The sequence below is a fragment of the Channa argus genome, chromosome 10 (genome assembly GCF_033026475.1).
Source record: "Channa argus isolate prfri chromosome 10, Channa argus male v1.0, whole genome shotgun sequence".
NCBI lineage: Eukaryota > Metazoa > Chordata > Actinopteri > Anabantiformes > Channidae > Channa > Channa argus.
The window spans coordinates 12265586-12279967 of NC_090206.1; the positions used below are offsets into that span (position 1 = coordinate 12265586).

General features: G+C 39.0%; 1 protein-coding gene across 3 annotated transcripts; it reads right to left on the bottom strand.

The window, feature by feature from the left end:
- Positions 1–6399: 6399 nt before the first annotated feature.
- kiaa1191 (KIAA1191 ortholog) lies at positions 6400–13826 on the bottom strand. Of its 3 annotated transcripts, XM_067517547.1 has the most exons (9): positions 13581–13753; positions 12802–12948; positions 12496–12633; positions 12194–12381; positions 11935–12046; positions 11642–11769; positions 9838–9989; positions 9486–9658; positions 6400–7647 (listed from the first exon to the last, which is right to left on the bottom strand). In XM_067517547.1, exons 3-9 carry the CDS (start codon positions 12521–12523, stop codon positions 7442–7444), a joined length of 987 nt encoding a protein of 328 aa, XP_067373648.1. In that variant the 5' UTR covers positions 12524–12633; positions 12802–12948; positions 13581–13753; the 3' UTR covers positions 6400–7441. The 3 variants fall into 3 exon arrangements, with proteins under 3 accessions (XP_067373648.1, XP_067373645.1, XP_067373646.1); XM_067517544.1 differs by lacking the exon at positions 12802–12948 and having other exon boundaries at positions 13581–13826; XM_067517545.1 differs by lacking the exons at positions 6400–7647; positions 12802–12948 and adding an exon at positions 8506–9324 and having other exon boundaries at positions 13581–13826.
- Between the last annotated feature and the right edge of the window lie 556 nt (positions 13827–14382).

Genomic DNA, 14382 nt, shown 5'->3' on the forward strand with positions numbered 1-14382 from the left:
TGCTGAAGAGGGAGGGTAATCCTTCCTTGTTGGAATTGATCAGAAACATGATAATGATTATGTATCCTAATTTGATGCAATAACTCAAGTTACTGTAAAAAGAAGAGGTGGTTGGCCAAAACATTAGAACATCTCTTCTAATAATGCACTCCAGTATGACTCCACCACCCACTATGATCTCAGTAATAAACAGAGAGCAGAATTACCACCTTTCTGAAAGTTTCAAGTTAAAAACTGAGAATTTATAAAAGTAGAATTCATGGCAGAGCTGCTGTTGGATTGCATTAGATTGTACAGGTGTACCATAATAAAGTTAAGTTTTTTTTACCATCCTACAGAACCAAAACCGAAGTCTTGCACTGGCTGTGAACTTTCATCCTTATCACTTTTATTACTCCTACTGAGCTTCCCTGTGTGAAGGTCCTGTCAGAGTTTTGAAAGAAGCTAATTGACTTGGACAGATTTGTATGGGTTATTGTAGCTGACTTATTTACAGTTATGTAATACGGAAAGGGAGATAAACTTCTTGTATAAACTGTGTAGTAACCATCTATTTAAATATTTATTGTACTATCTTTTCAGTATTCTATATTGTAAAATAACTGTGAGATGTGAGTCCAAGGCACTGCCAGAGAATTAGTGAGAGCGTGTACCAGACAAACTATGAAGAAAGCAAAACCTTGGTAAATGACATGCGAAGGCACAACACTGAATTACAAAAGCACAAAATATACTTGCGTATTCTCTCTGACCGCATTGTACGGTAAGTAAGCGGTAAGAAGTAAATGAGTACATTTAGCTGACTACTATACCCCTCATTTAGCACATATACATGTTGTACAATATTATATAGTATGGTACGGAGCATGTACTTTCTATGTCACTTCATTAGAACTTCAAAGAATTTGAAGTGGTACTTCACTTGTAGTGGAGCCAAATACTTGGACTTTTATTTGAGTATTGAGTTTATGTACTCCTACCACATCTGGGTCATGATGAAAGAAAAGGTATGGCCCATTTTAGAAGTTGCCTATTATAAATGTATAATAAAAAGGATCATTACGCATTTGTTGCCCAGCACCACACCTTGAATAAATAAAGTGTTGACTCAATACTGTGTGTTTGTGTGTCTTTGGATGTTTTTTGTATACTGTGTATGTAAACTTTAAAGATTACATATATGAGCAGTGCAAACCGTTGACATGAGCCAAAGGACTGCATTCCTCTCATTGTTTAGGGGATTAATAAGTATAATTATGTGTGCACCATGACTTTGTCCACTTGAAAGATCAAAGGTTCTTTAATTACTATGATAATATAAAATGATGGGCAAAGAGCCTATTAAGGAATTTGGGGATTTTCAACATTTATTTCAAATTAGCCTTTGTGCATAGTAGCATGTACTGAGTGTGGGCGAGAAAATGGGAATGACAAATTATAGCAAGTGGAAAAAGAAATGAACAGGGGCTGGTGTGTATTTTTGAGTTAATAGCTGAAGTGTGCTGAAGTGAACTGTGAACCTCACTCAAAGTTTATGTAAACATTAATAATGATGATACATATATTAGTTTGTAGTATGATAAAAACTAATCAGTTGCCGAGTCTTAAAGATAACTAGGGGTCATTACAAACTAGGGACACCTTAATCTTCAGCTAGATTCTATAAGAAAATATTGCAGACTGAACTCACCTGGGACTACATATTACTACATATTACGTACTTTGGTCAGTTGCACAACATGTGTCTTGGGTGTCAGTTGTTTCTCTTATAGAAGAACATCCAAAAAATGAATCATCTTGTACAGATGAATGTTTCACATTCAAGCACACACACACACACACACACACACAGACATACAGAAAGGGCTACATACACACTATGCATTAATAAGACATCAGCAGCTCTCTGCGTGTGTGTGGCTTCTCAATAAATGCTCAACATCTGAGTTCCAAACCGGATATGGCTCTGGTGAGTCGAGTACCTTCAGCTGACTATTCAGACATTGTTGTAGGGGATCTCCCCTTACACATCTGTTTCATATTAGCGCCTGGGAGGCCAGTACAGGAGGGCCCAACAACACACTCTGCTTCTCTGTTTCTGTCTCAGTGGGGGATGGCAGGACAAGGCCTGACAAAAAGTATAGAATCATACAGCATTATAGCCAGAGGTTGGGAATTTAATTATTTAAAACAGGTAACATTTACACTTAATATTTTTATTTTCAGTTTTTCAAAAAGCACAATAAGGAATAAGAGCATGTTTCTCCAGTGGACACAAACCCATCATGCTGTCCATATTACAGAGATATCCTCTGCTGCTGTTATCCTGAAATCACAAGATGCTGTTCACATCAGTCCCATTTGATTCATTACAGAAGACAGCTATCATACTCACCACTGTCAGAAAAAGTCAGAGGAAAGGTCAGAGTTTATCTTCAGCATCTGGATGGTATCAGCACACCTGTGTTGCTTCATCTCTAAAAGCTTGTTATCTAAGCTACTATGATATTTGACATCCGTAGTTGTATTCATAGCTCATATTGCTGACACCAGCTCATGGGAGATACTGACTTTAAAATGTCCTCGTACTAAGCCATGGAGAAGACTGTTTTATGGTTTTATGCAGTTAGCTTGCATCAACATATATGTCTTAGTTGCACAAAGATTTGTGTATTTCCTCTGGAGGCTCTTCAATGAGACGAAGATGCCACAACTGAGGTCACGTCTTCACAATTTATGAGGTACAGCAGTTTGTTGTAATAGGACATTAGTGCACTGTTTTGATTTGTGTGATCTACATCTGTGTTAACAGCCACAACACTGTAACCCTATCACCCGATAGTGGGCATAATTTATGTTTACTTTCACAGTATACAGTGATGACATCCATCAGCTCAGCTCAGCTCCTTGTGTACCCCCACCCCATCCCAAAGCTCCTCTCATATTGGTGGCTTCACCTCCGAGCCACATCACTGTGAATCAGCCCCAGATGTGGTTCAGGAGTCAGATGGTGTAACAAACGACACAGAGGCAAAGGTCGAAAGGATCCTCTCCATTCCCTTGTTATCCCTTGATAAGATTTTTGGTACTGTATATATAGCTTGGTATTTATGAATGAAAGGTAATTTCAGTAATAATGTCTTGGTCTGTGTCTTGCAGATACAGTATCTTATCATTTTCTTTAGTATAATTAAAGACATTCATTTTCCAGCGTTCAGTTTTGCTTTGCGTCACAGGAGCCTTAAAAAATGTATTGCTGCTTTTTATTGCTAGAATTACTACTTTTTATTACATAATCCTGAATAGAGGACGTTCTGGAGTCAACCTGACATAAAGTACCTTCACCACTCCTACACAAATTAGATGAAAGTTCATGCAATTCTCCTAGGAGCTGATCTTTATTCATTGTAAAACTGTTGTGTTCGAGAGTTCTACAAACACACATTTAGATCAGCTGAAGGAGCTGAAATTAATGAAAATGACACAGTTTAAACTAAAATGCAACTAGCTTTGTTTGCTATTTACATGCCCACATGGGTGGTTTAACCAGACTGGCAAGTCTGGTGAGTTACATCACATGGGTGCGATTTTTAAAATTTAGTCCTGGGCGCAAGAGACATTTTTGTTTTAAATGAATTTGGCCAAACCAGTTTTTTTCATAATACTGACAAGGGAGTGTGCGTGACCTGTCAGACTGCAGATGAGACCACAGTGTTTGTGTTGTTGTATGGTCAGTCTGGCAGGATGACTCTGCCAACGCACATCCGTGAGGGAGCCTAAAGATTTGTGTGAGATCAAGTCATAGATGGAGGCGGGGAGCAGAGGGGGCGCTTGCTACAACCACGTCACGTCGGACCCAGAGAGAGAGCCATCTGTATTATGTCATGACTGCCATGGTACTCCACCCTTAGCTCTGTATTTTCCTTTTTCTCTCGCTCCCAGACTGCCCCGCCTACTCTTGAATTTACTTCACTGATGAGTATGTTTGAGGTTTAGTGTCACCGACACAATCAAATCCACACAGTTGTTTATGAACAAAAAAGATGACAGAGATGTGACCCAAGATTGAATGTATTCCATCTGTGTTTGCAGCTAAACTCTTACACCACTACTAGACTTTCTTCATCCTATATTTTCTACCTTTGTAAGTCCAATTGTAAGTCAATTTATCCATCACTTTACAAATGACTGTTCCCATCCTCTTTCTGAATTTGGTTGTTCCATTTGATATTCACCTTTGCTCATAGAGCACCACATCGAGTGTAATCAAATGAAGGAGTATTCCCTTTGGGAACTCCAGCTCATTTCTAGAGAAACAAAAGTCAAAGTCGAAAGCTGATGAGAAAGAAAGTGAATAGGTCTTTCTTCTATTAGAACCACAGCACCAAATCCAATGAAGATTCATTATAAGCTTATACAATTTTAAATAAGTCAACAAACAACATAAATACAATGGTCTGTATCTGCATTCTGTTGTGTATCAGCAATTCAGAAAAAAAGCGCAACCGACACACCCAGTAATAAATCTGGCTCATGCATGCACAAGTACACACATTGCTGCTCCTTCTCTTTGTCTCATAGACATGCACAAACAATTGATAGACCATCACATAATGTCTTCTGAGAGTTTTGACATGCTCATGGTTGACCCAGTGCTGGAAGACATTACCCTCTACTGGTGTATTCTGCTGGCCCGGATGTGCCCTTTGACATGGAGAGAGGAGGTTGGGTAAAAAAAATCCAGTTATCATGTGGTATTGTTGACCATATAGCATAAGAGCTGTAATACACACACAAACTCGATTCTTCTGATAATAATAGGACAAAACTAATTAAATCTGTGTGTACACAGCAGATGACCAAATAGAGCAGTCACCATGGAGACTTACATTATTCTCCTGGCTCTCCTTGCTTCTGCCCTGCATGTCTGTGAGACTAAAATATTTTCCTCCTTAGCATTATCCTCATTAGGTTTTTTGTCAAATTCTGGTAATAGATATAATGTGATTATTTAATACAATATGTGATGCAGCAAACATGCTTCGAGTAGTGTAGTAATGTAGTAAAACCTAAAATATAAAAGTCACACTAATAATAGGGAGCATATTTTCCAAAAACCCAAAGATTTAATTTGGACTTATTCTGCCATCTTGTGACCACAAATTGAATTACATAATTAAATAATTTCTTTTACATTTTTGTATATTTTCTGTTTTTGCACAAACCATAGAAACAGGAGTCCTTGATGTGTGAATGGTTTTACTGGGAATCAGTTTAAGGGGAAAAGATTTAGGAAAACCTTTGGAGATATTCGAAAAGCAGGAAATACCTGTTGTGGATCATTTGACTAAAAGATGTGTCTATAGATTGAGACATCATTTGGTGGAAATAGAATAACTTTGCATTGAAAACTATTTCATATTTGGGAGATACATTGCACAATGTTTGCTTAGGAAATCGAATTTGCCTATGACCATTTGAAAAAATGTGCAATGATCAGAAACAAGTCTCCAAACTTAATGTTCTATTGAGCACATCATAGAACACATATTGGTGTTGCTGCATTCTTAGTTTGGTTGGAATATCAGAGAATACATAATAATATAAAGCATCAAGAAAACCTATTTAACATTTCCTTTCTATGACAAATGATGTGAAGAATCATGTGAAGAATTTTATACACGGTAATTTAGGGATAAATTGCAGGTAGTGTGGTCGAGTGGTCCAAGGTGCTGGATTTGCCGCTGCCATTTGACAATATAAGGCTAGAATGTTGGTAAGGCAATTATTCATGGACCACAGGCTCAGTGGTTCAATCCCAGGCCCTGGATATGTGGGCAAGACACTGAACACCAAGTTGCTCCCGGTGGGTCAGCTAGGCAAGTGCATTGGTGAATGGGAATTAACTTTGTAAAGCACTTTGGATAAAAGTGTTATACAAGTGGCCATTTACCATAACTCATCTTATATTGGAAACACTGAATCTACTGAATTCTAATTTTTGTCCGCATATTGATTTGGCAGTTTTTACGCCAGATGCCCTTCCTGACCAATTTATTGCCATTCCTGTGGAATGGGCTGTTAGGAGTTCAGTGTCTTGACCAGAGGCACTTTGATCAAACTACTGACCCTGTGGTCCATGAACAACTGCCTTACCAACTGAGCTACAGCTGCACTCACTCGATTCTACTGAATTTTACTAAATAATATAATATTGTTCGGATTTACTGATACATTTCCAACAATTGGTCTTTTGCTTGAAAGTGGAGCTGTAAGATGGCCATATCCAAGACCGTCCCATTTTAAGAATTCGAGTTACATTTAAAAGCCTAATCAAGAATGTTAGCTGTATGTTGAGATCATCAACTGGAGAGATTACAAACCTGACCAATGTAAAAGTGAAGAATTCATAAGTTTTTTAATGATGGAAAAATAAATACTTTTTAATTATTACTATTTGACTTTATTTACAGATGTAAATGGGAGACGACCTCCCTTGTGCAATTATTTACTGGAATTTATCTATTTTTAAAAATAAAACAGTGATTCGATTGTGACAAAAAAGACCACTTTGTTGTATTTTATGACAAGAAGAAATAATGGTGTGATGTAGTATAAAACCCAATCATACTTTCTATTTAGAATGAACATTAACTTAAAGAGGAACATGTGAAAGTGTAAATTAAAATAAGAGGGAACAAAAAAAAAAAAAAAAAAAAAACTTCAGGTCAGCAGTCACACTCTTTCACAAAGGTAACACATATTTTAAAAAAAGAAGCGTAAAAAGAAAAAGAAAGTTAAATTTCAACAGCATTAATGCATCAGAATCAAAGCAAACACATTACCCATTCAGTCACAGTACCAGTCATACCACACTATACTCTGCATGTAAACTAAGAAAAGCACTCTACACTGTACAACTTCAAACTTGTGAGCTTATTAAATAATACACATGAGGCAACTAAACATCACATATCAAAATAGTTGGCCAGTTTAGTATGAGAGGCAATATGCTGATCAACTTAAGCAAAAAACTGACAAGATATTTCAGCAACTTAAATCTTTTTCCATCAATTACAATGGTAAGGTGAGGACAACAAGGGAATACCTCCCAATGCACCCATTAACATGATAGAACAATAATAATAACAACAATAATACTAAAAGAAGTGACATGTTTTGGGATGAAAAATAAATTTACTTCACTATGAGTTTTATTTGAACCAATGAGTTGAAATAGATGGGAAAGACAACAATCAAACTGAGTAGATCGGCTGGAAGGTAAACTGTGCAGTGATGTCTCTGGGTTTGCTGAGCTGAATCTAAAGATAGTTCTCATTCATCTTGCCCTCAGTGAATTTCAAGGAAGGATGAGGGAGAGAGGAAGGAGAAAGGAAGTACTGAGGATATGGTACAGCGGTGTAACTACATAGGTCTGGCTTCAGAAGCCTGAAGGCGTTAAAACATTCATGTCCCTTGGCTTAAGTTTGTGTGGCCGTGGGGGTGCCCGCTTGGCCTCAATGCCAGAGATTTCAATCTTGGGGGGTATGAAGTTAGCAGGGTCTTCTGATTGGAGGTTAACCTGGGTGTTGGTGCCATCCATGGTAGAGGACTTCTGCATGCCAAAGTAGGACTGCAGTGAAAATCCTTGAGAGGAAAGAGAGGTAGACACAGTCATTAATGATCTAAATCTAGTAGTTGTAGAGATCAGGTTTAAGGTTATATTACTTCTTTAACATGCTCTGAAAGTCTTGTTTTTTAATCTGACATCCAGTGGTGTTTGCCAGGACACCCTGACATCGTGGCTTCATGCGCAAAAATGCAAACTGAAACTGCATCCAGCAGAATACATTAGTGACTTAGATTTAGATAGAAGGAGCAAAACATTTTTCTAAAAAAAAGATGAAAACTAAACCAAATGTTATAATATACAACACACAATGCCATTTATACTTACTTTATAATAGGTGTGATTGGGACCTGGTGAACTTATTCTTGACAGACTTGCTTGGTTTTAATGTATAAACAGTAGCGCTATTTAAAGCGCTATTATAGGTGCTGTGCTGTGTGTGTAAAAGAGCACTGCTCCATTGCAGTTTGGGGAATTGCCCTTATCCCGCTGCTGTTGAAAATCCTCTTTAACATTAACTCTGGAAATTCTTCACAGTTGTTGTTTTACACATAACACACAGTGTGAGAATGTCCAAGATAGAAGAACAGAACAATTATGCTACTGAATATCCATTGAAGACGAGGTCTATCAAAGCACAGGCTCTCACAAAATCAGGACTTTGTATTAGAGGGCTTGCAGGAAAAGGTCGAGGTGAATCTTACTGTTTGGGGTTTCAGCTTCTGTCGGTCATGTCAATGTTAGGCTACAATTGCATTACTCCAGCAAACTAACTAATGTACATGCAAGTGGCCATTGAGCCCAGGAGAAGCACACGGCATACTAACCATGCTCATATTGAATACCAGGCAGACAAGAGTGGAATTAAACTGTACTAAGTGGGGGCATAGTTTATTGTTTATTACCACTGGCCAAAAAATAAAACATACCTGAAATATACATTAAAGAAATGACAATACAAACATTGCACAGAACAGGGGCTCATGCATTTTGAAGGTGGCCCTTTTAACTATGTAAGCATAATCACCAGTTACACCAAGTCCTGTATTTTTAATATTACTTTATTTGCATATAATACAAATCCCTCCCTTCCTCTCCTGAAACCAGTAGTTGTTTAATGCCACCTTCCTCTAAAACAGGGATTCTTAACCCTGGTTCTTATGGACTGCATCAACTATACTGGCACTACACACTGCTAATTACATGGATAGGTTGTGGTCAGCTAATCAGCAGGTGAAAGTGTTCTTAAATCTTAGATTAGGGCAGGGTGTGGGAAGACGAAGGAAACTGGTATTCCACGTCCTGCTTGACCAAACACACCTGATTTAGCTGATCATCAATGTGTAGGGCAAAAAAAAGGCAAAAGTCCCTGAGAACCAGGGTTGGGAAAAGCATTTCTTTTTTTCTATTATTGTGGATCTGATGATCATGCTAAACATGCTAAATGATGTTAGCATGTCTCCAAACAGCTAGTGTTGTTAGGCATCTTTAAGAAGAGGAGCATGTTACGCAACCAACCAAAACAGCTACTCAGTTGGAGTTGATTATGCAGTAAATTACTAAGAAACGTTTATTACAAGAGACATTAAGTTGCAAAAAGGAAGCTGAGGCAGTGGACACAGAATTATAGTATACTATAGTAATTGTGAAGTTCCTGTTGGGAAGAATAATGTATCCATCCAGCCATCTATCATCTATGTAAGGGAAAACAAAAAGAAAAAAGGAAAAACCAAGAGCGCAATCTTAAGCGCCTCACCTCAATTTGTTAAGGCACACAATTCAATTTACAGAAATTATTTGTATTTACCGTAAATCAATAAAGATCCAGACAAAGGACTGAGTGTACATCTCTCACCTGTACCAGTTTCAGAGCCTGGATCAGTGGGGGATTTCTGTACCACAGACCGAGTTCCAAAGAAGCTCCACCTATCTCCTCCTCTTCCCTCATTACCTCCCATATCTGTACTGGGGTTTGGACTGAGCTCTGTGGGGGCAAGAAAAGGTGCAGGACCCAGCTGGAACCAGCTCCTGTATTAAAGATAGGAATTTATCAGCAAATGTCAAAAATGCGCACTTCATGTGGGCTATGTTAAGGATTTAAGCATGTTATAATAAGGGGTCTTGTTTTCATCTTAAAAAAAAAAAAAAAAAAAAAAAAAACATTTTCTCTGGTTAAGAGCAAATAACATTAATCGGCAAACACTTACCTGCGACTAATAGCCGGTGACGTGTGGGGACTAACACAGGGAGTAACGCTAGGCGTGACAGAGGGGGTGACTGAAGGGGTGCCGGTTGGGGTGGATTGTGCTGATGTTGTAAGCCTATCCTCCTTGAAGTCCCCGCATGGCATTCTCAACTTCTACACAGACCAAAATATAAAACGGAAGATTTAATGGATTCATGTGAAAGTTTGTGTCAGATGTGTCATAGCTAAACAGACAACACTCTCTATGGGTCAGATGATGTTTTTCTGGACCATCTGGACCATTTCTAAAGATCAAAAATAAGTGCATTACAGATCATTCAAACCTGTCATCTTGGCCGTGTGGTATGGATGGAAAATTGAGAAAAGAAACGTTATATTAATTTGATGATGAGCCATATTCATCAATTCATTAATCTTTCTAAACAACGCTGAGCGTCAGAAGGTATATTAGATTCTACTCCAATATTATATAAAGATTACAGTGATGAGTATACATTACTTTAAAGAAATTTAAGTGGCTTTAAGTGGTTGCCTTTTATATCTGCATTTGATCATTTACTTAATAAGGATAAGTATATATTTTTTACGACTAAAATGGAAAGATTGTTATATTATAACAGTTACAGGAACAAATAGTTTCCTTAAGAAAGAACTTAAATTATGATCAATGCCCGTTAAATGAGACGACACCGGTTGCCAAGAGAGTATGTAAAACACAGCCTAACAGTTATGGTAGCGGTCTGCGGTGAATGCCCTTCCATTAAACAATAATAGCTAACTTAGCTAGTTTAGGATATAGGTGTAGAGCGGTGTTAGCGGGCGCTAAGCTAACAAAGGCTAAACTGCCACAAAACAGCTGGCTGCTTAGCTGTGTGAACCCATCAAACTACACACAAAGCTAACATTGCTAGCCAGCTACAATTAACCTCACCATCTTCGCTCCTGACTTATCTACGACTCCTACTTTACTTAATTAACATAGAAAGACGTCTTTTCACCGTTAAGCGTATAACAAACAATGAAAGATGTTTATTTAACGTTGTTAGTAACCTCGAAAGCTAGCGTTGCTGTCCTAACGAAACGGTTGCTTTGCTAGGGGCCTGCTCTCCGGCCCAAAAGTACAACTACATTTAGCGCTACCCAAGTACGCTAGCTTTTGGACATACCTTTTTATGACGCGATTGTTTCGACTTTTCAGTCCGATAGATTCCTTAGTTTTGTCCATAATTAGTTGTAGTAGCAGGTTTACGGGGCGATTATTTCTCAAAAACACAGTCGACAAGATTTCTACTGTTCACTTCAGGCCTTTCTACGACGTCTCTGTTTGTTGGGAGCTCCGTGATTGGTCTGTTTGAGGAGAAGATTTTTGCAAGGCGTTGCTTGGCAACCCTGCTAATTGAAGCTCCGGGTTTTGTGGGCACAGCGTTAATTACGTCATTTATTTATCAAGATGGTTCTACATATATCCTGAAATTACTTAACAGGCTACAGGAATATGGTAATATGTAAGTCAGCAAGAATTATCCTATATATGCGTGTTTAATGTGTACATTACATTTTTCAACAGTCTTTTGTTGACGTTTCATCTTAAAACGTCATATATATCTAATCGCATGGTCAGACCTGCTACCTTTCATTTAGACCTAATAATAAACCAGCAGGAAGCATTGACAGTCTGTACGATTGATTTTATTTTACTCTTTTTGCCAAGTTTAGCTGCCTTCTGACATATAGGTTCTCACACAGGTGTGAAGAGATACTATATTAAACTTTACTAAGGGCGCCTCACATTTGTTCATACTTACTGGCAGTGTGCCATCACCCAGTCGGTGAAAGCGGGTCTCCTCAGCAGAGAGACCCTTGTGGGGAGAATACCCAGTGTCTGTCAGCCCTGCCTGGATCTCAAAATTCTGGAGGTTTTGCTGGGTCTGCTCTATATGGAGGTGGGACACACATATTGTGTTACACACAAGTGTAGTTCTCTTTGGCAACCAATACAGCAGCATTTGTGACATTGTTTATTACATTTGTTTTATCTGTAAATATTAATTGCACAATACATAAAAATACATGTTCTAAGTGACTTAGTTTTACTTACTGATCATAAGTGTGTTCATTAAGGAGGTGGCTTTGGCTTTTACCACAGGCACTGGGGACTTTGGTGGCGTAGCTGTCTCAGATGTTACCAATTTACCACTTTGCTCTTCTTCCTAGTTACATCAGTTTATACAAACAAACAAACAAAAAAAACCGGTTAGGTAAATCAATGTATCCAATGAACTTCAAGGAAAGTTTCACACAGGTCATAACAAACAGCACGTTGGTCATTTGATCAGAAACTAGTACACTGAACACACCTCTACAATGTTCCTGAACTTGTGTTGAGGGATGACAGGATTTTTCCATAATATGTTGACAGTCATATCTGAAGGTGGTGAATGCATGGGGGCATCCATGTTTTCGTCATAGCTGATATTGTGCCGCATCATTCCAATAGGAAATGAAAAAGCACCAAGGATTCCGGATGATGTACCATACTCCAGTGCTGAAGTACGGCAGTAAAGAAAACATAAAATTGCAAAACCGGCAGGTAGGAATTGTAAAACTTAGCCTTTCATGTTTAAGTAGGCTATGTCTTAATTTGCCAATTCTAATATACCTGGGATGTCTCCCTGTCTTGCAGCCATTTTGATAGCAGATAAGGGAGGAGGACCACAGGACACCCTGGAAGACCCTGGCAGGGGGGCTGGAAGTGTGGTGGTCAGCTCTCCTTGCCTTTTGACTCCAAACCTGAACACTTTATTATAGAAAGTAACTACAGGTCAGGCAGGTCACCACAGCTTTGGAAAAGAGTAATGCATTGCATAATTTATAAGCATAATCATATTTAATGATTAAGCTAGCACACAAAACAATAATTCACTTGAATTAACTGCCCAATGAGCATTGTTTTCTGGTTTCTGACCTCAAATAGAGTCTTGTTGCAGCAGTTTTATCCAGTGGCTCTCATTTATCGTCAGATTCCTCACATAGCAGCCTCTCCTTTGCCCATGTCAGAGCAAAATGAGCCAATTTCTAAATAAAGACTGGAGCACGTTTCACAATAAGTCCCCTGTTGAATAAAATAAAGAAAAAGAGTCCCCATTAGTCCAATTAAGGTAGTGAACCCGCTATTGAGGCTCTTTATCAGCCGTTATCACCGTTCATTTGCAGTTTGAATGCACCTGCTCCTTCCATCACTAGCATGGACCATGACAGGGTCGTGCCCATAAATTACTGTATGCCAGAAAACTGAATTCCAATTCTAACCAATTAGTTTCGATTACAAAATCAATTTCTAGCAGGGGAGTCACTTTTCTGGCACGACACCTGCCACCGGCCTTGCAAACCTGCTAAATCGAAATCCTGCCAGACGTCAGATTTAGCACATTTAGGTCGCCGATATTTTGCAGTCTAGTCTAATTTCCAGACAGCTGACGTCCATCTGCAGCGAGGAAGCCAGACAGCGTGACTTGCAAAAAAAGAGGAACCGAAGTCACACGATGCATGCGTGGGAATAACTACAAAAAGAAACTAAACTATACTATTTCTAATAGCGACATCACTTCAGATGTTGCGATATTCACCCGGACTCTGGCGTTATATAATCTGAATGTGTGAAACTTTATTACAGTCTTTTAAAATATTGTGCAGTCATTAGCAGCTTTTACATAAAGGACATACACTTATTATACATACACTTACCCTCTCCTCTACTGAGATTATTCCATTGCTGCAGAGATTTCTTTGTCAAAGCGAGTTGACAGAACCAGCGAACAGGCGTGTGTTTGTCCACCGGTTGGTTCATCCGTGACTTTTGCACATGCAAAGAGTAAACAGACAACTGAGTCGACGCCGAGGCTTCAGAGAGCGCAACCGGCAAAGCAGGCGGCGGAAGTGATGATCAGAAACTTGAAGCCCCGCAGCATGTCCGACTGTCAGCCAGTGTTATGAGAGTACTGTAAAGTGCTGACCCTTAATATGCAACGCCCGTGAGCAAAGCACTGCACTTTAAATATTTTGTTGGGTGTTTGTGGGGACACATACATTCTTTGAGTCAACATAAACCACGGGTTACAGATGACGTCAGCGCAGTTAAGGTAAGTTTACTGTGTGTATGGTGAGAGTGTGTGTGTACAGATGTGTGTGACTGTGTGTGTAGATCATGCAGCCTATGAGACTCGACTGAGCTGAGCCGCCCACTGTCAGAGAGTTCATCTATTGACCCTGTGATCCCAAGGTCTGCACGTATCCTGTGTGTCCCCTGGCGTGTGACAGTGTTAGTGCGTGCCAGTAAGAGAGACCCAGTAAAAAGGGGCCTATAGAAGACACCCCCCTCTGTTTGTCTTTAGATGCTTTGTGCCCAGCAAAGTAAGCCTGAATGAGATCAGACGTCAAACGACACATTATGCTCGACCGTATGCACTGGCAGCCTTGAAACACAAGATAGCACTGTTGGTTTAAGACACACGTAGAATCGGAAACGGACCACGAAACAATAACTTAG